Below are 22,110 nucleotides of genomic sequence, written 5' to 3'. Positions count from 1 at the left end.
ATACTGAGCACGGGTCGTATGTCAGTAATACTGAGCACGGGTCGTATATCAGTAATACTGAGCACGGGCCGTATATCAGTAATACCGAGCACGGGCCGTATATCAATAATACTGAGCAGGGGTCGTATATCTGTAACACCGAGCACAGGCCGTATATCAGTAATACTGAGCAGGGGTCGTATGTCAGTAATACTGAGCACGGGTCGTATATCAGTAATACTGAGCACGGGCCGTATATCAGTAATACTGAGCACGGGCCGTATATCAGTAATACTGAGCACGGACCGTATATCAGTAATACCGAGCACGGGTCGTATATCAGTAATACTGAGCACGGGTCGTATATCAGTAATACTGAGCACGGGTCGTATATCAGTAATACTGAGCACGGGTTATATGTCAGTAATACTGAGCACGGGCCGTATATCAGTAATACTGAGCACGGGTCGTATATCAGTAATACTGAGCACGGGTCGTATGTCAGTAATACTGAGCACGGGTCGTATATCAGTAATACTGAGCACGGGCCGTATATCAGTAATACTGAGCACGGACCGTATATCAGTAATACCGAGCACGGGTCGTATATCAGTAATACTGAGCACGGGTCGTATATCAGTAATACTGAGCACGGGTTATATGTCAGTAATACTGAGCACGGGCCGTATATCAGTAATACTGAGCACGGGTCGTATATCAGTAATACTGAGCACGGGTTGTATGTCAGTAATACTGAGCACGGGTCGTATATCAGTAATACTGAGCACGGGTCGTATGTCAGTAATACTGAGCACGGGTCGTATATCAGTAATACTGAGCAGGGGTCGTATATCAGTAATACTGAGCACGGGTCGTATATCTGTAACACCGAGCACGGGCCGTATATCAGTAATACTGAGCAGGGGTTGTATGTCAGTAATACTGAGCAGGGGTTGTATGTCAGTAATACTGAGCACGGGTCGTATATCAGTAATACTGAGCAGGGGTTGTATGTCAGTAATACTGAGCAGGGGCCGTATATCAGTAATACCGAGCACGGGTCATATATCAGTAATACTGAGCAGGGGCCGTATATCAGTAATACTGAGCACGGGTCGTATATCAGTAATACTGAGCAGGGGCCGTATATCAGTAATACTGAGCACGGGTCGTATATCAGTAATACTGAGCACGGGCCATATGTCAGTAATACTGAGCACGGGCCATATATCAGTAATACTGAGCACGGGCCATATATCAGTAATACTGAGCAGGGGCCGTATATCAGTAATACCGAGCACGGGTCGTATATCAGTAATACTGAGCACGGGCCGTATATCTGTAACACCGAGCACAGGCCGTATATCAGTAATACTGAGCACGGGCCATATATCAGTAATACTGAGCATGGGTCGTATATCAGTAATACTGAGCACGGGCCGTATATCTGTAACACCGAGCACAGGCCGTATATCAGTAATACTGAGCACGGGCCATATATCAGTAATACTGAGCACGGGTCGTATATCAGTAATACTGAGCACGGGTCGTATGTCAGTAATACTGAGCACGGGCCATATATCAGTAATACTGACCACGGGCCGTATATCAGTAATACTGAGCAGGGGCCGTATATCAGTAATACTGAGCACGGGCCGTATATCTGTAATACCGAGCAGGGGTCGTATATCAGTAATACTGAGCACGGGCCGTATATCAGTAATACTGACCACGGGCCGTATATCAGTAATACTGAGCACGGGCCGTATATCTGTAATACCGAGCAGGGGTCGTATATCTGTAATATTGAGCACGGGCTGTATATCAGTAATAGTGGGCATGGGCCGTATATCAGTAATACTGAGCACGGGCCGTATATCAGTAATACTGAGCACGGGCCGTATATCAGTAATACTGAGCACGGGCCGTATATCAGTAATACCGAGCAGGGGTCGTATATCTGTAATATTGAGCACGGGCTGTATATCAGTAATAGTGGGCATGGGCCGTATATCAGTAATACTGAGCACGGGCCGTATATCAGTAATACTGAGCACGGGCCGTATATCAGTAATACCGAGCACGGGCCGTATATCAGTAATACCGAGCAGGGGTCGTATATCTGTAATATTGAGCACTGGCTGTATATCAGTAATAGTGGGCATGGGCCGTATATCAGTAATACTGAGCACGGGCCGTATATCTGTAACACCGAGCACAGGCCGTATATCAGTAATACTGAGCACGGGCCATATATCAGTAATACTGAGCATGGGTCGTATATCAGTAATACTGAGCACGGGCCGTATATCTGTAACACCGAGCACAGGCCGTATATCAGTAATACTGAGCACGGGCCATATATCAGTAATACTGAGCACGGGTCGTATATCAGTAATACTGAGCACGGGTTATATGTCAGTAATACTGAGCACGGGCCGTATATCAGTAATACTGAGCACGGGTCGTATATCAGTAATACTGAGCACGGGTTGTATGTCAGTAATACTGAGCACGGGTCGTATATCAGTAATACTGAGCACGGGTCGTATGTCAGTAATACTGAGCACGGGTCGTATATCAGTAATACTGAGCAGGGGTCGTATATCAGTAATACTGAGCACGGGTCGTATATCTGTAACACCGAGCACGGGCCGTATATCAGTAATACTGAGCAGGGGTTGTATGTCAGTAATACTGAGCAGGGGTTGTATGTCAGTAATACTGAGCACGGGTCGTATATCAGTAATACTGAGCAGGGGTTGTATGTCAGTAATACTGAGCAGGGGCCGTATATCAGTAATACCGAGCACGGGTCATATATCAGTAATACTGAGCAGGGGCCGTATATCAGTAATACTGAGCACGGGTCGTATATCAGTAATACTGAGCAGGGGCCGTATATCAGTAATACTGAGCACGGGTCGTATATCAGTAATACTGAGCACGGGCCATATGTCAGTAATACTGAGCACGGGCCATATATCAGTAATACTGAGCACGGGCCATATATCAGTAATACTGAGCAGGGGCCGTATATCAGTAATACCGAGCACGGGTCGTATATCAGTAATACTGAGCACGGGCCGTATATCTGTAACACCGAGCACAGGCCGTATATCAGTAATACTGAGCACGGGCCATATATCAGTAATACTGAGCATGGGTCGTATATCAGTAATACTGAGCACGGGCCGTATATCTGTAACACCGAGCACAGGCCGTATATCAGTAATACTGAGCACGGGCCATATATCAGTAATACTGAGCACGGGTCGTATATCAGTAATACTGAGCACGGGTCGTATGTCAGTAATACTGAGCACGGGCCATATATCAGTAATACTGACCACGGGCCGTATATCAGTAATACTGAGCAGGGGCCGTATATCAGTAATACTGACCACGGGCCGTATATCTGTAATACCGAGCAGGGGTCGTATATCAGTAATACTGAGCACGGGCCGTATATCAGTAATACTGACCACGGGCCGTATATCAGTAATACTGAGCACGGGCCGTATATCTGTAATACCGAGCAGGGGTCGTATATCTGTAATATTGAGCACGGGCTGTATATCAGTAATAGTGGGCATGGGCCGTATATCAGTAATACTGAGCACGGGCCGTATATCAGTAATACTGAGCACGGGCCGTATATCAGTAATACCGAGCAGGGGTCGTATATCTGTAATATTGAGCACGGGCTGTATATCAGTAATAGTGGGCATGGGCCGTATATCAGTAATACTGAGCACGGGCCGTATATCAGTAATACTGAGCACGGGCCGTATATCAGTAATACCGAGCACGGGCCGTATATCAGTAATACTGAGCAGGGGTCGTATATCAGTAATACTGAGCACGGGCCGTATATCAGTAATACTGAGCACGGGCCGTATATCAGTAATACCGAGCACGGGCCGTATATCAGTAACACCGAGCAGGGGTCGTATATCAGTAATACTGAGCACGGGCCGTATATCAGTAATACTGAGCACGGGCCGTATATCAGTAATACCGAGCACGGGCCGTATATCAGTAATACCGAGCAGGGGTCGTATATCTGTAATATTGAGCACTGGCTGTATATCAGTAATAGTGGGCATGGGCCGTATATCAGTAATACTGAGCACGGGCCGTATATCTGTAACACCGAGCACAGGCCGTATATCAGTAATACTGAGCACGGGCCATATATCAGTAATACTGAGCATGGGTCGTATATCAGTAATACTGAGCACGGGCCGTATATCTGTAACACCGAGCACAGGCCGTATATCAGTAATACTGAGCACGGGCCATATATCAGTAATACTGAGCACGGGTCGTATATCAGTAATACTGAGCACGGGTCGTATGTCAGTAATACTGAGCACGGGCCATATATCAGTAATACTGACCACGGGCCGTATATCAGTAATACTGAGCAGGGGTCGTATATCAGTAATACAGAGCAGGGGTCGTATATCAGTAATACTGACCACGGGCCGTATATCAGTAATACTGAGCAGGGGTCGTATATCAGTAATACTGAGCATGGGTTGTATATCAGTAATACCGAGCAGGGGTCATATATCAGTAATACTGAGCACGGGCCGTATATCAGTAATACCGAGCACGGGCCGTATATCAGTAATACCGAGCAGGGGTCGTATATCTGTAATATTGAGCACGGGCTGTATATCAGTAATAGTGGGCATGGGCCGTATATCAGTAATACCGAGCACGGGCCATATATCAGTAGTACTGAGCACGGGCTGTATATCAGTAATGCTGAGCACGGGCCGTATATCAGTAATACTGAGCAGGGGCCGTATATCAGTAATACTGGGCATGGGCCTTATATCAATAATACTGGGCATGGGCCAAATATCAATCATATTGAACACATGAGTTTTAACGTTCTTGAAAGCGAGTTCATAGATTGTGCTGTGTGGTGTGTTTAGTGCTGAGGTGACTGTAGTTCTCTATGCTGGTTCAGGAACCTGATGGTTGAAATGTAATAATTGTTCCTGAACCTAATGGTGTGGGTTCTAGGGCTTCTGAACCTCCTGCCTAATGGCAGCAATGACAAGAGTGCATGCCTGTTTCCTGGTGGTCTTTGATGATGGATGCTCCTTGTAGATGTGCTGAATTACAGTCGGGGCTTTTGCTGTGATGGGCTGGGCTATAATCGCTTTTTGTAGCCTGTTCTGTTCTTAGGCAAATGTATTTCCATACCAGGCTGTGATGCAACTAGTCCTGATACTTTGCACTGTGCCTGTATAAAGTGTTGTAGAATGTTCAACCAGGTGAACGGTATGAACAGTATCAGCCAGCCCGGCTGATGTTTTAACACCCCGGTATGGCCAAGGTCCAGTTTCCCACATGACATTGGTAGGCACTTTCCACATTGGTCCAGCTGTGCTTGTCTCCAGGAGCAGGCAAAGTCACAACCTGTCCGCTGGTGTTGGAAACTCATGAAAAATGTTTGCAATTAAACTCACAGCAACTGCATCCTTAGATTTATTTTCTCGCCTTAGGCCAACAAATTGCCCGAGCACCAGACCTGAGGAATAGATCCTGTGTATTAATTAACTGAACAGAGTTTGTGTACTGACACTCAGAGAATATACAAGCTGTGTCTTAGAATAAACTACGCTGCAGCAAAGTTCAGCCCACAATGTCACACTGACCTTTTGACTCAATACACGTTCAATCTAACCTTCCCTCCTACATAGCCCATAATCTTCCATTTTTCTTTCATCCATGGGTCTGTCTGAGAATCTCTTACATATAACATCCCTGATGTATCTGCCTCTGCCTTCACTCCCAGCAATCTCTGTGGTCTACCTCTGACATCCCTTCTAAACTTTCCTCTATTCACCTTAAAAGAATGCTTTCTGCATTTCGCCTTTGCCACACAGAGAAAACAGCACTGGCTGTCCACTCTATCTTTGCATCTTATAAACTTAATCAAGTCACCTCTTATTCTCCATCGTTCCAAAGTGAAGTGCCCTAACTAGGTCAATCTTGCTAAGACATGCTCTCTAATCCAGGCAGAATTCTGGTAAATCCCCTCTGTACCCTTTCTAAAGCTTCCACATCCTCCTATAATGAGGCGACCAGAACTGAACACAATACTTCAAGTGTGGTCTGGTCAAAGTTTTATAGAACTTCAATACTACCTCGTAACTCTTTGACTTAGTTCCCTGAACACCATATGTCCTTTTAACCATGCATCAACTATGGACATGGACCCCAAAGTCCCCCTGTTCCTCCACACTGCCAAGAATCCTGCTTTTCACCTTTACTCTGCCTTCAAACTTGTGTATCAGTTCATATTTTTCTGGATTGAACTCAATCTGCCGCTTCTCAGCCCAGCTCTGCATCTGGTCAATGCTCCACTTTAACTTATGGCAACCTTCTACACTATCCACAACACTGCCAACCTTTGTGACATCTGCAAATTTACTAAGTCACCCTTCTGCTCCCTCATTCAAGTCATTTACAAAAATCACGAAGAGCAGGGTTTGCAGACAGATCTCTGCAGAACACCGCTGGTCACGGACCTGCACTCCAACCCTTAGCTTTCTGTGGGCTAGCCAGATCCAAGTTTCCATGGATCCCATGTCTCATGGCTTTCTTGTTGAGCCTTCTACAAGGAAATGATATATAATGATATACTGTAGTGGGCATCTTGATATATATCTGAATACTCCATTCCATGGTCCGTTGGTTTTCACTAAATGCATTTGCCTTGCTGCATTGCAGGCATCACGCAGGTACCGGAGGATGGTCACACCTCTCCCTCTGAACAGCCCCACGTGAGTACTGAACGCAAAGCTGCTCTCGCCATGAACTGTGGGGTTCCTCTCAGTCGTCCTGCTTCTTCCCACGTAACCTCTGAGCACTGTAAAATGTCCCTGGTGTGGACGTGAGCGGTGGGATTTGGTGGGAATCAAGGGGATAATGGGGAGAGTAAAACAATGGGATTACTGCAGGATTGGTGTAAATGGTTGGTATATACTCAATAGGCGGAAAGGTCTGTATCTATATTTGTAACTCCATGAATCGATGACCACGGTAGTGTAGCAATTAGAACAATACACTACAGTTCAATTCCTGTCGCTGTCTGTAAGGAGTTTGTACGTTTTCCCTGTGATCACATGGGTTTTATCCTGGCGCTCGGGCTTCCTCCCACAGTCCAACGACGGTGGTAGGTTAATTGGTCATTGTAAATTGTCCTGTGGTGTGGCTGGGGTTAAATCAGGGGCTGCTGGAGGCATGGCTCAAAGGGCCGGGAGGGCCCATTCCACACTGTATCTCAATAAATAAAAATGAGCAACTTGTAGACATACATAGGTAGATGGATGCCCCACCAAACTCTTCACTGGCCATTGTTATGATACGGCAACAATGAATATAGAATTGAGACTTTTTTTTATAAACAAAGAAACATTTATTTAAAACTCAGCTCAATGACAAATGTAAAGCAAACAAATGACGAACTTAATCGGAAGTTAACTGCTATACGGCAACTCGAAGAGTTCTTAAAGCGATAAATGCAAAAGTCCTAATGATTTACACAGTCAATTAGGAGAGACTTTCCTGAAGTAACGAATTCCTTGATGACATGATGTTACTGCTGATCCCAGCAGAAATATGCCTTGCCCGAAGGATTTACGATGAAGGAAATTAAAAATGGCTTAAAGGCACTGACCTTCTCCTTGGTGAAACGCTGCAACCAGCCCTTTCTGCTTTCACTATGCAGGGGCTATCTCGGATGTAGGTTACTACCTCCTTGAACGAAGATTCAATAAGGCCGATCCTGTAGTAAACCGCCGACGACACCAACTTTTCTCGATCCTTCGGGTTTTCCACACTTCACTAAATTCTTTACTCTCCGACTGGACTAAAACTGGCAGCATTATGAAACTGCTGGCAATAACCTTTGAGACTTAAGGCAGAAAGTAAAACTCCACTTTAAAACAAAACTGTATCATGAGACGAATCCGCAGCATAACGGAGTCACTGATGAATTAAACCATGAACTGACCTGCGTCACAGCAAGGTTTTCCCCTTTTATACCTGTTGAAACAGGCTATCACATGACCTCTCACTGGTGGGAAAATTACATCAAGTGACCTCACACTGGTGGGAAATTATATCACCCCACCATCACAAGACCATTACATCATGCTCATAAGACAGTCACAAGATACCCACGGGGTATGTTACACCTCCCTCCGAAAAGAAAAATTTGGTCTGTCATGAGCAAAGTTTTAACAATTGACTATTTACAAAAAAAACCAAATGTATAAAATTTACAACATACATAGTAATATCATACAGCACCTTACAAATTACTATACAGTAGGAGTGTTACAAATGTTAAAATATCACTTCATTAAAAAATTACCTTGTACATTCAACATCTAGATAGACAATCAACAATCACATTATCTTTAATATGAGTTATCAAAATATTATATACCTGTAGCATCAAACCTTTGTTGCTAAATTGGAGTTGGATTTATTTCCTTAACCATTTTCTTAATCAAGCCCTACAACATAATTAAGGTAAGTCACAGAGGCATGACCAAATTCACTTTTAGCTAGGTTAATAGTTAAGTTAGCTTTTGAAAGCCTTTCAAATAGTTTCTCCGCCGCAGTAATATGTGCTTCCCAAGTATCATTTCCTGTAACTAAATCATCAATATCATCTTTTAATCCATGAATCACAGAATTAATCATCCACTGGAAAGTACCTGGGGCATTCTTCATCCCAAATGGAAGAACATTATATTCATATAGCCCAGAAGGAGTTCCAAAGGCAGAAATATCTCTACCTCTGTCCGTTAACGGAACACACCAATACCCTTTCAATAAATCAATCTTTGTAAGGAACTTTGCTTTCCCAACTTTACCGACACAATCATCTACTCTAGGAATTGGATATGCACCTGTTTTTGTTACAGCATTCACCTTCCTGTAGTCAGCACAAAACCGAATACTACCATTTGACTTAGGCACCATTAACACAAAGTGAACTCCAATTCAAATTAGAAGGTCTAATAATATTATTCTCTAACATATACTTACTTTCTTTCTCAGCAAGTTCACATTTTTCCATGTTCATCCTATATGGATGTTGCATTATGGGTTTGGCATCTCCAACATCTACATCATGTGAAGCTACTGTGGTTCTTCTAGGAACGTCTGGAAATAAATCCCTATATTTAAAAATTAATTGCTTTATCTGCTGTTTCTGCTCTGGCTGTAAATGTACTAATTTCTCATCAATATTTTCCAGAATTGTTGAGTTTGGTAATCTGACAGAAACAACGTTGGGTTTAGAATGAGTTTTAGATGAATCATCCATTATGTTCCTAGTGAGATCAGGTTCATTATTATTGACCACAACAGTCATAGTAGCAGACTGTTTCTCATAATATGGTTTTATCATACTTATATGGCAAAGTTGTGTTGGCCTTCTATGATCTGGAATTTTTATCACATAATCCACATCATTAACTTTAGACATAATTTCATATGGACCATGAAATTTAGCTTGTAAAGGATTTGTTTGCACCGTGAAAAGAACAAGCACCTTATCTCCAGGTTTAAACTTCCTCATCCTAGCTTCTTTATCATACCAGGTTTTCATTTTCTCCTGAGCTGATTTTAAATTTTCCCTGGCTAAGCTACAAGCTTTATGTAATCTGTCCTTAAATTTTAAAATATAGTCCAGCAAATTAGTGTGTACCTCTTTATTAATCCATTGTTCTTTTAATAAGGCTAAATGTCCTCTAACTCTATGTCCAAATACAAATTCAAATGGACTAAAACCTAATGATTCCTGTACCCACTCCCATACTGCAAATAGAAGTAAGTGTATGCCCTCCCCCCAACCATTTTCATTTTCCACACAACACATCCTAATCATAGTCTTGAGGGTAGAATGAAACCTCTCCAAGACACCTTGCGATTCTGGATGGTATGCAGACGAGGTAATCTGCTTACCTCCCAATTTATAAACTATCTGTTGAAACAATCCAGACATAAAATTACTGCCTTGATCAGATTGTATTTCCTTAGGTAACCCAAAATAAGTAAAGAATTTTATAAATGCCTTTGTTACAGTTTTAGCTGTTATATTCCTAAGTGGTACTGCCTCTGGAAACCTAGACGCAGTACACATAATGGTCAACAAGTACAGATAACCAGTTTTTGTTTTTGGTAATGAGCCTACACAATCTATAATAATTTTGGATAACTGTTCACCAAATGCAGGAATAGATTGCAGTGGGGCCACTGGAGTAACTTGAATAAGGTTTACCCACAATTTGGCAAGTATGACACATTCTGCAAAACATCGCCACATCTTTTCTCAAACCAGGCCAGTAAAAATGTTTAAAAACCTTGCCCACAGTTTTCTTCACCCCTTGATGTCCACCCAAGGGCACACTATGGGCTAAAGTTAAAATCTCATTTTGATAAACTTTATGAACAACTACCTGGTGAACCACCTCCCATTCATCACTTGCAGGAATTGTAGGTGATCTCCACTTCCTCATCAAAACTCCTTTCTCAAAATAATATCCTACTGGCACCTTATCAATTTCACTATCCGGAAGAGCTTGTTCCTTTAATTTGATAATCTCAGTGTCTCTACTCTGCTCTGCTATCATCTCCTTCCCAGACAGAGACAAATCTTCAGGGTCAGACTTACTCCAAGAATCTTGTTCAAACAATGAAGGTAAGAAAGTTTCTGACACATCCTCAAAATTCGAATCCCTAGTTGAACAGTCATGGGTAACAACCTCATCCTGCACATCAAGCTTTTTAGCCATAGCTCCAGTTACAACACAGGAGGAATCTGTGTTAGAATCCATCCGTGGTTCCTCTGATTTTATTGTCAAATGCACTTCAGGAAAAACTTGTCCATCTGCCAAGTCATTTCCTAACAATAAAGAAACATCATTCATGGGTAAGCTAGGTTGTAGTCCTACTTAACAAGTCCTGTAACTAAACCTGACCTTAAATTTATGCAAATGTACAGGCATAAGGGCACTCCCAACACCTCATATATCATTTACCTCACCAGTGTCAGACTCTTCATTAAACTTTAACAGACTGTCTAACATCAGTGATTGAGAAGCTCCAGTATCCCTAAGGATTTTTATTGGCACCGGAGTGGATCCCTCTTTCAAGGATACAAACCCTTCAGTTATAAAATGATCATATCCCTTCTTAACTTGGTCAGACTCTAACAAAACTTCATTTGTCTTCATCGAACCCTGTGGATTTACAGATGTTTCAGTATATTGCACACAAGCTTCTGGGACTGCTTCCTTCTCCTTCTTTAATTGGAAACAGTTAGCCATTACGTGACCAGGTGTCTTACAATAATTACAAATGGGACCAAACTGTCTTTTCTTCACAGGTTTTCCTTCATCCTTACTTTTCTCATTAACTTCTGATTTAATTTCTGGTTTACCTTGACTCTCTGTGCTATTTTTGCTTTTAAAAGTTCTGCCCTGAGGAAATTTATTCTTGTGGATTAAAGCATATTTGTCAGCTAATTTAGCAGAGTCCCTTTCATTTAAGTATGTCCTTACTTCAACAGGGATGCTCCTTTTAAATTTCTCCATTACAATAAACTCTTTCAATTTATTATAGTCCCCATTTACAGTTTTAGAGGAAACCCATCTCTCAAAACACTCAGCTTTATCATAGGCAAATTCCACATATGTTTTTTCCACGGATTTCTTCAAATTTCTGAAACTTTCTCTATATGCTTCCAGAACCGGTTCATATGCCTTCAGTATATACTGCTTCACAGTATCATAATCAAGTGCTTGCTCAGCAGTTAAAGCTGTATAAACTTGTGCTTTACCTTTTATTACATTTTGTAACATCACTGGCCATTTCTCCTTTGGCCACTCTGAAATCAGAGCAAGTTTCAAAATGTTGAAAATATTCTTCTACTTCTGTTTCACTAAATGGAGGAATCAATTTAATTTCCTGACTAACAACAACCATTTTTCTAGAACCAATCACCAGACCTTAATTCCGCCATCGCAAGTTCAAATTCCCTCTTTATTTTCAGCTTTTAACTGACTTAGTTCCAAGTTAGCTTCCAATTGTTTCTTTTTATTTTCAGCTTCTAACCGACTTAGTTCCAAGTTAGCTTTCAATTGTTTCTGTTTTAACTCAGCTTCTATTCTATGCTTTTCAGTTACCAGGTGTAACTGGATCGCTGCTTTACTCACCGGGGAAGTATCTAACATAGTTTCATCAAAAACATCCAAATCTATATAGTGTTCCATGATTTTCCTCTGAATTACAGGCTTTGTTGTAACCTTCGAAATACCTTTAAGTTCCAACCTGCGAGCAATCTCAGATACATCACCCTTTTTTGCCTTCGCTGATAACCCGGGTCTGGCGATGCCAGAAAGTTGTCAATATTCATTGTTGCCAAAAACCACTCACAAACCAATCAAACAATAGAATCGGGAATGTCCCTCTTCAAATCAGACTGATAAGTAAACAAGCACTTAAGCAAAAAAATTGATTCAGATCCCAGATGAGCCCCCAATTGTTAGGATACGGCAACAATGAATATAGAATTGAGACTGGTTTTTTATAAACAAAGAAACATTTATTTAGAACTCAGCTCAATGACAAATGAAAAGTATACAAATGACTAACTTAACCAGAAGTTAACTGCTATACGGCAACTCGAACAGTTCTTAAAGTGATAAATGCAAAAGTCCTAATGATTTACACAGTCAATTAGGAGAGACTTTTCTGAAGTAACGAATTCTTGATGACATGACATTACTGCTGATCCCAGCCGAAATATGCCTTGCCTGAAGGATTTATGATGAAGGAAATTAAAAACGGCTTAAAGGCACTGACCTTTCCCTTGGTGAATAACGCTGCATCCAGCCCTTTCTGCTTTCACTATGCAGGGGCTATCTCGGATGCAGGTTACTACCTCTTTGAACGATGATTCAAAAAGGTTGATCCTGTAGTAAACCGCCAACGACACCAACTTTTCTCGAACCTTCGGGTTTTCCACACCGGTAAATTCTTCACTCTCCGACTGGACTAAAACTGGCAGCGTTGTGAAACTGTCGGCAATAACCTTTGAGACTTAAAGCAGAAAGTAAAACTCCACTTTAAAACAAAACTGTATCATGAGACGAATCCGCAGCATAACGGAGTCACTGACGAATTAAACCATGAACTGACCTGCGTCACAGCAAGGCTTTCCCCTTTTATACCTGTCGAAACAGGCCATCACATGACCTCTCACTGGCGGGAAAATCACATCACCCCACCATCACATTACATCATGCTCATAAGACAGTCAGAAGATAGCCATGGGGTATGTAACACCATATTGTCAGAACACCCTGAATCATGGTGTCATGCCATCATCCTCTGCTTTCCCGAGCTGAGCTGATTTCTGCCTCCTGTTTCCTTAGGGTCATGCAGTAGAGGAGAACGGCCACAGCCCCTCGAGACCTCCGCGGGTACTCCAGTCACCAGACAGAGCCGTCAGCCACCAGACTGAGGTAGGATCCTTCCACCACGCGCTGCATCCTGGTGGCACAGCGGGTAGACCAGGTTTGAACCTGACCTCCGCAGAGTCCGTCCAGTGTCCATGTAGGCTTCCCTCGGGTGCTCCGGTTTCCCAAAGATGCACGGTTCAGTTGTTTAATCGGCCTCTGTAGATAGCCCCGTGGGTGGTAGAATCCTTGGGAATTGTGGGATTAGTGTAAATGGGTCATTGATGGGCAGAAGGGCCTTTTCCTCTGTGACTCCAACCCAAGGCTTGTCCTGAATTGGAGGACTGTCCGTGCATGTGTGTGGGTGGAAAGGGAGGAACCAGGTTTGTTTTGCTGTTTGTTGTTTTGTTGTTTGTTGTGTTCTGTGTTGTTCTGCTGAGCATTGTGGGCATGTTGTGTCAGTGACAGGACGTGTGCTGATACTTGTGGGCCGCTCCCAGCACCTCCCTAGGGGTGTTGGTTGTTAATGCAAGCAATGCACTTCACATTTAATTTCGACATCTAATCCTGGCTCTGATGAAGGTCAGTGGGATGAGTGGAGGGATGGTGAATGAATCTCTGACCTTTAACCAGGACCCCAACTTCACAGCAAAGTCAACGGGACTGGGACTTAGGACCAGTGGGTAGACTGGTTCTTCCCCCCGCCACAGCTCTGTGTCCTGGTCCTTCACTGTGTTAGTCTTTCACTCTCTCTACCCCCTCTCTCACTACGTCTCCTCCCCCATCTGCCCCATCCCTCCCATACAGACCCTCCTCAGACTGCTCAGCTGTGACTGACAGTTCCTCTTCAGCCTGTCTCAGCCAGCACCATCACCACCGTTATCCAGGTTTGCTTGCTCGTCATCGGCTAGCCCATCTGCACCGGACATTCTCTGCAACCTGAAACTTTCTTCTAATTTTAGCCGGTTCCAATAAAAGCTGATCAGTCTCAAATGTCTCCACTTCTCTCCCCGCTGATGCTGCCTGGCTGAGTGGCTCTGACATCTTCTGCTTTTATTTTAACCTCCAGAATCGGTACATTTTTCCTCAGACAAATTGGAACATAAGAGAAGTACCTACCCACCTTTTTGTTTAGGTGCCAAAAATCCCACTTTGTCTGATTGTTCCACATCCTAAATCTTCGTAACCATTCTTTGCTAACTATATAAAATCATTGGATGCTGATGTTTTTGATCCAATGGTTTTGGAAGTAAGGAAAGAGGCACAAAATGTTTTGCTTCACAATCGTTTTATTAAGAATTGGACAGACCGTGACATACATCTACAAAGAAAAGTGAGAGAAAGGGGAATGAAGTTGACACCAAGTTGGACAGTGACTTTTTACCCACTAATGGAAGATTCCATTCAGATTTATAGATAAGAGTTAACTAATTAGAAACCCATTATTCAAATAGTGCAGAACAAAGAAAATCCCGAGCTTTCCAGAATTATACTTTGTATAATGACTAGAGGCACATTAAACTTGCATAAACATATTATAGCCACTAGGAAGCATTGTAAGCCATTACTTGTATACAAGTAATCATATAAAATACGAACAGATAATTAGTGTTAAACTGCAAACAGTCTTATCTAAGAATGAATCAGTTGGATCCAACACCGGTGACTGGTTGCAACGTAGCCTGCAGACTATTTGAGGAAGCTCAATCCCAGAGAGACCTGGGAAGGGTGCTGCAGAGTAAAAGGAGGATGGATTAGGGAGATCTGGGAGGGGGAGCTGGAAACAGTTGAAGGCTGTCGCTTTGTAGAATAAACACCATCATAGATCAGTTGGGATTTTATCCAGTTGTCCACACCAACTGTATCCCTCAAGCCCACCTACGCACCTACCCTAGTGTATAGAGGTAATGTTGCAGGTATATAGGACCCTGGTCAGACCCCACTTGGAGTACTGTGCTCAGTTCTGGTCGCCTCACTACGGGAAGGATGTGGAAGCCATAGAAAGGGTGCAGAGGTGATTTACGAGGATATTGCCTGGATTGGGGAGCATGCATTATGAGAATAGGTTGAGTGAACTTGGCCTTTTCTCCTTGGAGCGACGGAGGATGAGAGGTGACCTGATAGAGAGGCAATGATCATGAGGGTACAGTTTTAAGGTGCTTGGGAGTAGGTACAGAGGAGATGTCAGGGGTAAGTTTTTTATGCAGAGAGTGGTGAGTGTGTGGAATGGGCTGCCGGCAACAGTGGTGGAGGCGGAAATGATAGGGTCTTTTAAGTGACTCCTGGACAGGTACACGGAGCTTAGAAAAACTAGGGATATGGGTAATCCTAGGTAATTTCTAAGGTAAGTGCATATTCAGCACAGCTTTGTGGGCCAAAGGGTCTGTATTGTGTTGTAGGTTTTTCTATGTTTCTATGTTCTATGTTATAATCCCTGCAGCACACTCTCGCCCCTGTGATTACTAAATTCTCCCTGTATCGACCTTCTTTTCATAGTATCAGTGGTTTGGGAGGTTGCTGGGTCTGTCTGAGGAGACTTTTCTGAAAATCACAGATACGCAAGGAACTGCTTCATGAGGAGTTAAAACAATTTCTGCGGGTTAAGAAGAATCGCTGTGCCGATTTATTGCCTGACGCTGACATGGAGACGGCGGGCCAGAGCCAGGTCGCCAAGGTAACCTGACCCTGCAATGCTTTGCTTAGCGATGTTCTGGTGCCGGTTAGCGCAGTGATGTCCTTTCGGTGTTGTGAACGTCTCCACCTCCAACTCGGGACAGATAGAACATAAGGCACAGTACAGGCCCTTCAGCCCCCAATGTTTAAACCTACTCAAAAATCAATCTACCCTCCAGTTTTCTATAATCCATGTGCCTATCTAGGAGTTTGTTAAATGTCCATAATGTATCTGCCTCCACCACTAACTCTGGCAGCATGTTCCACACATTTGCAACTTTTTGTATAAATAATCTTATCTCAGACATCCCCCCCATATTCCTTCCTCCAAATACCTTAAAATTATACCCCCCTGTATTAGCCATTTCCACCTTGGGAAGAAGTCTCTGTCTGTCCACTCTACCATCCCACTCTGTCTGCAGCTTCAAAGCATGGAGTCCGTTAAAAACAGGAAGAGATTGTTCAACCACCACAAATGCTCATTCCCATCACCACTGGCACATGGTGGCTGCCGTGAATCACATCTTCAAAATGCACTGCACTCACTCACCCAAGTCCACTACCTCCACCACCAAGAAGGGACACTGTTATGTGTGTGTGGAGCAAGATTGACAACAGCTTAGTGTGATTAAATGTCCTTACTGAGTCATATCAGTAACAGTACCTGCTGGGCAACTTACAGTGTGGGAGCGATGATGAAAAGATGCCGGGGGAGAGAGCCCTTTGTGCGTAGGAGGCCCAGTTGGTTCACTGTGCGATTGGCCACGTTCTTGCGATTGATTTTGCAACTGATCCAATACAGTTCAGGCACCACAACCTCTGACCCCTCAGTTTGGGAATAATTCACCATTCTTGGATTGTCATTGGATTTAAATCCTGGAACTTCCTGAAACAATATTGTGGGAGGTTCTTTACTGGAGGAACTGCTCAGCCCAGCAGCAATGTCCAGTTAGTAATAATCCCACAAATCCAGATAACTAACAAATTCAAACCAGTCTTGAGTGGTTATTGAACAACTGCAGTTAAGGTTGTCCCGTTAGGCTGCATATTTCTTGGCTTTGAGCCTTGAATGATGAAGGAGCTGAGTCAGTACGTTGGTGTGTGACTCAGAGAGGGTTATAGTGTCATCTGCTTAACATCTGTCACAAAGTTTCACTCGACTTCTTTTTAGAACAGAGATGAGGAGGTATTTCTTCAGGCAGGCATGGTGACTTTGTGGAATTTATTATCAAAGATGGCTGTGTCCTTGGGTATAGTAAAAGCAGAGGTTGATAGTTCTTGATTCGTAAGGGTGACAATAATTTTTTGATTAGTAAGGATAGCAAAGGTCACGTGGAGAAGACAAGAGAACAAGGTCTAGAGGGAGAATAAATCAGCCCTGATGGAATGACAGAGCAGACTCGATGGGCCAAATGGCCTAATTCTGCTCCTATATCTTCTGATATTATGGTTTAACTTGCTTTCCCACTCTCACATCCATCCTTTGGATATTTGAACCGCACAACTGCCTGGCTCCTTTCAGTCCATGGCTCCTCTGTCGTCAGTTGTAGGAAAGCTGATGCCATATTGCAAGAGTGGGAAAGACTGGGAGGGGAGCATGCTTCTAACCCTCTCTCTCTCTCTCTCTCTCGTCAGGAACCCAAGATGTCAGAGATGGTGGAGCTGGTTGTGGAGACAGAGGCTCAGGTTGGAGCAACTGGATTCAGTGTGACGGGAGGGGGGAAGGACGGAATCTTTATCAAGGAGGTGCTGAAGAACTCCCGGGCTGCAAAGGCACTCAATCTGAAAGAGGGTAAGCTGTGTGTTAGCGCAAGAGAGTTGGACTTGGAACTGAAGAGGTGATGTTGGCCTGAGCTGGTGGTGGAGGCAGGCACTTCCACAATATTTCAGAAGCACACCAGGGATTGTAATCTGCAGTCCAAGAGCAGGCACATGGGATCAGTATAGATTAGCACAGACCACCCTGTGTAGGGAGAGATTCAATTGTATAGCAGCCCTGTGTGTTTACAGACATTTTTAATCTCTCCCTCTCCCAGTGTAGAGTGCTCCATTGTCCCTGTACCAAAAAAGACCAAGGTAACATGCCTGAACGACTGGCGTCCAGTTGCACTCACCTCAATAATAAGCAAATGCTTTCAGAGGCTGGTCAACGATTACATCTGCAGCTTGTTACCACCCAAACTGGACACCCTACAATTCACCTACTGACACAACCGATCGACAGACGATGCAATAGCCACAGCTCCACACACCATCCTTATACATCTGGAGGAGAAGGATGCTTCAGTGAGAATGCTGTTCTTGGACAACAGTTCAGCATTCAACACCGTAGTTCCATCCAGGCTCGACAAGAAGCTCAGAGACCTCGGCCTTCACCCTCCCTTGTGTAGCTGGATCCTGGACTTCCTGTCAGATCACTGTCAGTTGGTAAGAGTGGGCTCCCTCACCTCTGTGCCTCTGACCTGCAACACAGGTGCCCCTCAGGGCTGTGTCCTAAGCCCCCTCCTTTACTCCCTGTATACCCATGACTGTATTGCCACCCACAGCTCCAATCTGCTAATTAAATTTGCTGACGACACTACATTGATTGGCCTTATCTCAAACAATAATGAGGTGGCCTACAGGGAAGAAATCATCACCCTGACACAGTGGTGCCAAGAAAACAACCTCTCCCTCCCCTCAATGTTGCAAAGACAAAGGAGCGGGTTGTGGATTACAGGAGGAATGGAGACGGGCTAACCCCAGTTGACATCAATGGATCTGGGGTTGAGGGGGTAAGCAGCTTCAAGTTCCTTGGCATCCACATTATCGAGGGCCTCACGTGGTCTGTACACACCGGCTGTGTGGTGTAAAAGGCACAACAGCATCTCTTTCACCTCAGACAGTTAAGGAAGTTTGGTATGGGCCCCCAGATCCCAAGAACTTTCTACAGGGGCACAATTGAGAGCATCCTGACTGGCCGTATCACTCCTGGTATGGAAACTGTACCTCCCTTAATCACAGGACTCTGCAGAGAGTGGAGTGGACCGCCCAGTGCATCTGTAGTTGTGAACTTCCCATGATTCAGGACATTTACAAGGACAGATGTGTAAAAAGAGCCCATAGGATCACTGGGGACCCAAGTCATCCCAACCACAATCTATTAGAGTTGCTACCGTCCGGGAAGCAGTACTGCAGCATAAAAGCCAGGACCAACAGCTTCTTCCACCAGGCCACGCTGACTTGAGTGTACTCTATATTACATTGACTGTTCTATTTATTATAAATTATGATAAATGACTATAATTGCATATTGCACATTTAGATGGAGACATAACGTAAAGATCTTTACTCCTCATATATGTGAAGGATGTAAGAAATAAAGTCAATTCAAATCAATTCAGCAGTCCATAACACAAACCCTTGACTAAAATGGACAAAAAATTATGGTTTCTTTCACATCTTGTGTTCATTTAGTTCTTTCTTTTCCACTCAAGTTCTGTAAAAGCAATTTACTTGATTTTTTTCGTGGTGGTTTGTGAATTCTGTAAGGGCGTATTTCTGTTATGTGAACTGCTCATCATAGCCAGCATAGATATTGTTGGCTAAGGGGCCTTTTTTGTGCAGTGTGTCTGCAGAATAGCCAAGCACATCACAAAATTCAAAAGTTAATTTATTAACAAAGTACATAAATATGCAACCCTGAGACTCATTTTCTTATGGGTAATCACAGTAAACACAAGATACACAATAGAATCAACAAAAGGCCACGCACAAACAACCAACATGCAAAAGACAACAAACTGTCTAAATACAAAAAGAAAGAAAAATAATATGATAATTATTATATTCTATAATAATGTAATATCATATTATTATGATGGCATTTTCCAGGACAAATCTCTAAGCCCACTATGGTTTTGTTTGGCTTTAAACGTACTCTCAATTTTACTGAAATTGGATGAAAATTGGGTATCAAATCAGAAACAGCGAAACAAATTATACCTTGACACACCTTCTAAACATGGACAATTTGAAATGATAGGCTCCTTCATTAGCAAAGCTGAAGCAATTAATTCAAACAATAGGACTATTTTTGAAAGATATTAACATGAACTTTGGACTGGATAATTAAAGAAAGATGCAAAAGAACCAGCAGAATATAAACTAGAGCAGCAAGGGTACGATACAATCAATGGATGAATATGAAACATATAAATATCTGGGATATCCACAAGCAAAGAAAATAGATCATACTGTGATAAAGGGAAAACTTTTAACATAATTTCCTTCAAGACTTAAGAAAATCTGACAAACAGTTCAATAGTAAAAATATAACAAAGGCAATAAACACTTCCGCTATGTCTATATTAATGTATTCTTCTGGCACAATATCTTGGTCTGAACCGATCTGGCCAATTTACAAAGAGAAATAAGAACTGAAATGCCAAATTCAGAAAACCTTTTGTACACTTGGACTCACTTAGATTCACTATCTATGACAGAAGGAGGAAGAGGAATAACCCCAAGTCAGATAAAACTTCCAAGGATCAATTAAAATAGGATCCAGCACGCCATGTCAGCATGTGCAAATCCGGTAAGAATACACACCACAAAACTGAAGAAAACTGAAGAAAACGTTAACCAGTGGAAGAGTGTGACCTTCCATGGAAGATATCCTCAAGATCTGAGCAAATTAGATGTCAACAAGGAAGCAACAAGAGCCTGGCTCAACATTGACCCCAGGTTGGGAACCCCTGGTTTAGAGAGATAGTGACCAAATGGAGGCAAAGTGGACTAGCTGAGGAAGGACCCTTGGACAGCTTGAGCAAGTTGGGCTGAAGGACCTCTTGCCATGTTGTGTCCCTCTGACTCTATCTTCACCAGTGAACATCAAAAGAGATTTGATTGCAAAACACATGCTGGGATAAATTATCAAGGTTTTAGTTGTGATATAAAGGAAGAGAGATTTAAGGCATTTAACTTCAATCTCTTAAATCAGCTAAGCCACTGACATCCACAACCATTGAACAAATTGTTTTTAAGGGTTGTGGATGTCAATGGCTTTGCCATTGTCAATCCCTGAAAACAGTGACGAGCAAAACCAGACTGGGCTGAGTCTGGAATCATGTGTTGATCAGACTGGATATGGAGGGCTTTAATCAGAATCAGAGCTAGGTTTAGTATCATGTTGGGTTGCATAAAAACACAGTAAATTACAGTAAGAAATATATATATATATATGTGGTCACCATTACTGACATTTGAATTCCAAATATAATTACATTCCATAATTGGTGTACTTGTGTGGATAAATGTGGAGGTGATGCCTTACGGCAGCAATAACAGGAAGGCTAATTGTTTTCTGGATTGTGATGACTGGGGAAGGGGGAATTGCAATGAGACTGGTCACCAGATTCTGAAGGTGCAACAGGCAACAAAGATGGCAAATTATATCTGTCCTTCCTGGTGAGGGGATTTAGATGGAGGAGCAGGGATGTCTTGCTTGGTGAGTCCACACTCTGCGTACTAGCAGCATGAACCTTGAGTTATCCAGTAACTGCTCCCCCCTCGCTCCCTTTTCCCTTTATTCTGATTCATCTATTTCCCTTTGCTCATGTTCTCCACCTGCCATCACCCATACGTTCTCCTATCAGTGCCCCTCTCCAGCTCCCCCCCTTTATTCCACGCACTTTGTATCAGATTCCATCACTTCAACTCTTGGTCACTTCCTCCTATCACCTGACATCCTTCCCAGTCCCTCTCCTCAGCCATCGACTGAGAACCTCCTCGCCTGGATCCAGCACATCACCCACCGCCTGCCAGCTCTTGTTCCACTCTTTCCCCCTCGCCCCTTGATACTGGCTATCTCCCGTCACTGATGAAAGGTCTCAACCTGTGATGCTTACGGTCTGCGGACACTGCCTGACCAGCTGAGTTCCTCCACCACTTTGCTTTTTGCTCCAGACTACGG

The 22,110-nt window shown here is 43.2% G+C and overlaps 1 protein-coding gene across 4 annotated transcripts in view; it reads left to right on the top strand.

Moving 5' to 3' along the window:
- The window catches only part of LOC140716367 (uncharacterized), a 317,941-nt gene that overhangs the window by 276,084 nt on the left and 19,747 nt on the right, over positions 1–22,110 (top strand). The window contains exons 2-5 of one of the 4 annotated variants that reach the window (XM_073029035.1): positions 6,736–6,788; positions 13,461–13,550; positions 16,039–16,158; positions 17,793–17,949. In XM_073029035.1, coding sequence (XP_072885136.1) covers positions 16,126–16,158; positions 17,793–17,949 — 190 coding nt within the window. In that variant the 5' untranslated portion in view covers positions 6,736–6,788; positions 13,461–13,550; positions 16,039–16,125. The remainder of the gene's footprint in view (positions 1–6,735; positions 6,789–13,460; positions 13,551–16,038; positions 16,159–17,792; positions 17,950–22,110) is intronic. The other 3 variants (XM_073029036.1, XM_073029037.1, XM_073029038.1) reach the window with 3 other exon arrangements.

Source organism: Hemitrygon akajei, chromosome 25 (genome assembly GCF_048418815.1).
Source record: "Hemitrygon akajei chromosome 25, sHemAka1.3, whole genome shotgun sequence".
Lineage (NCBI taxonomy): Eukaryota > Metazoa > Chordata > Chondrichthyes > Myliobatiformes > Dasyatidae > Hemitrygon > Hemitrygon akajei.
This window is presented reverse-complemented; position numbering and strand designations above follow the sequence as displayed.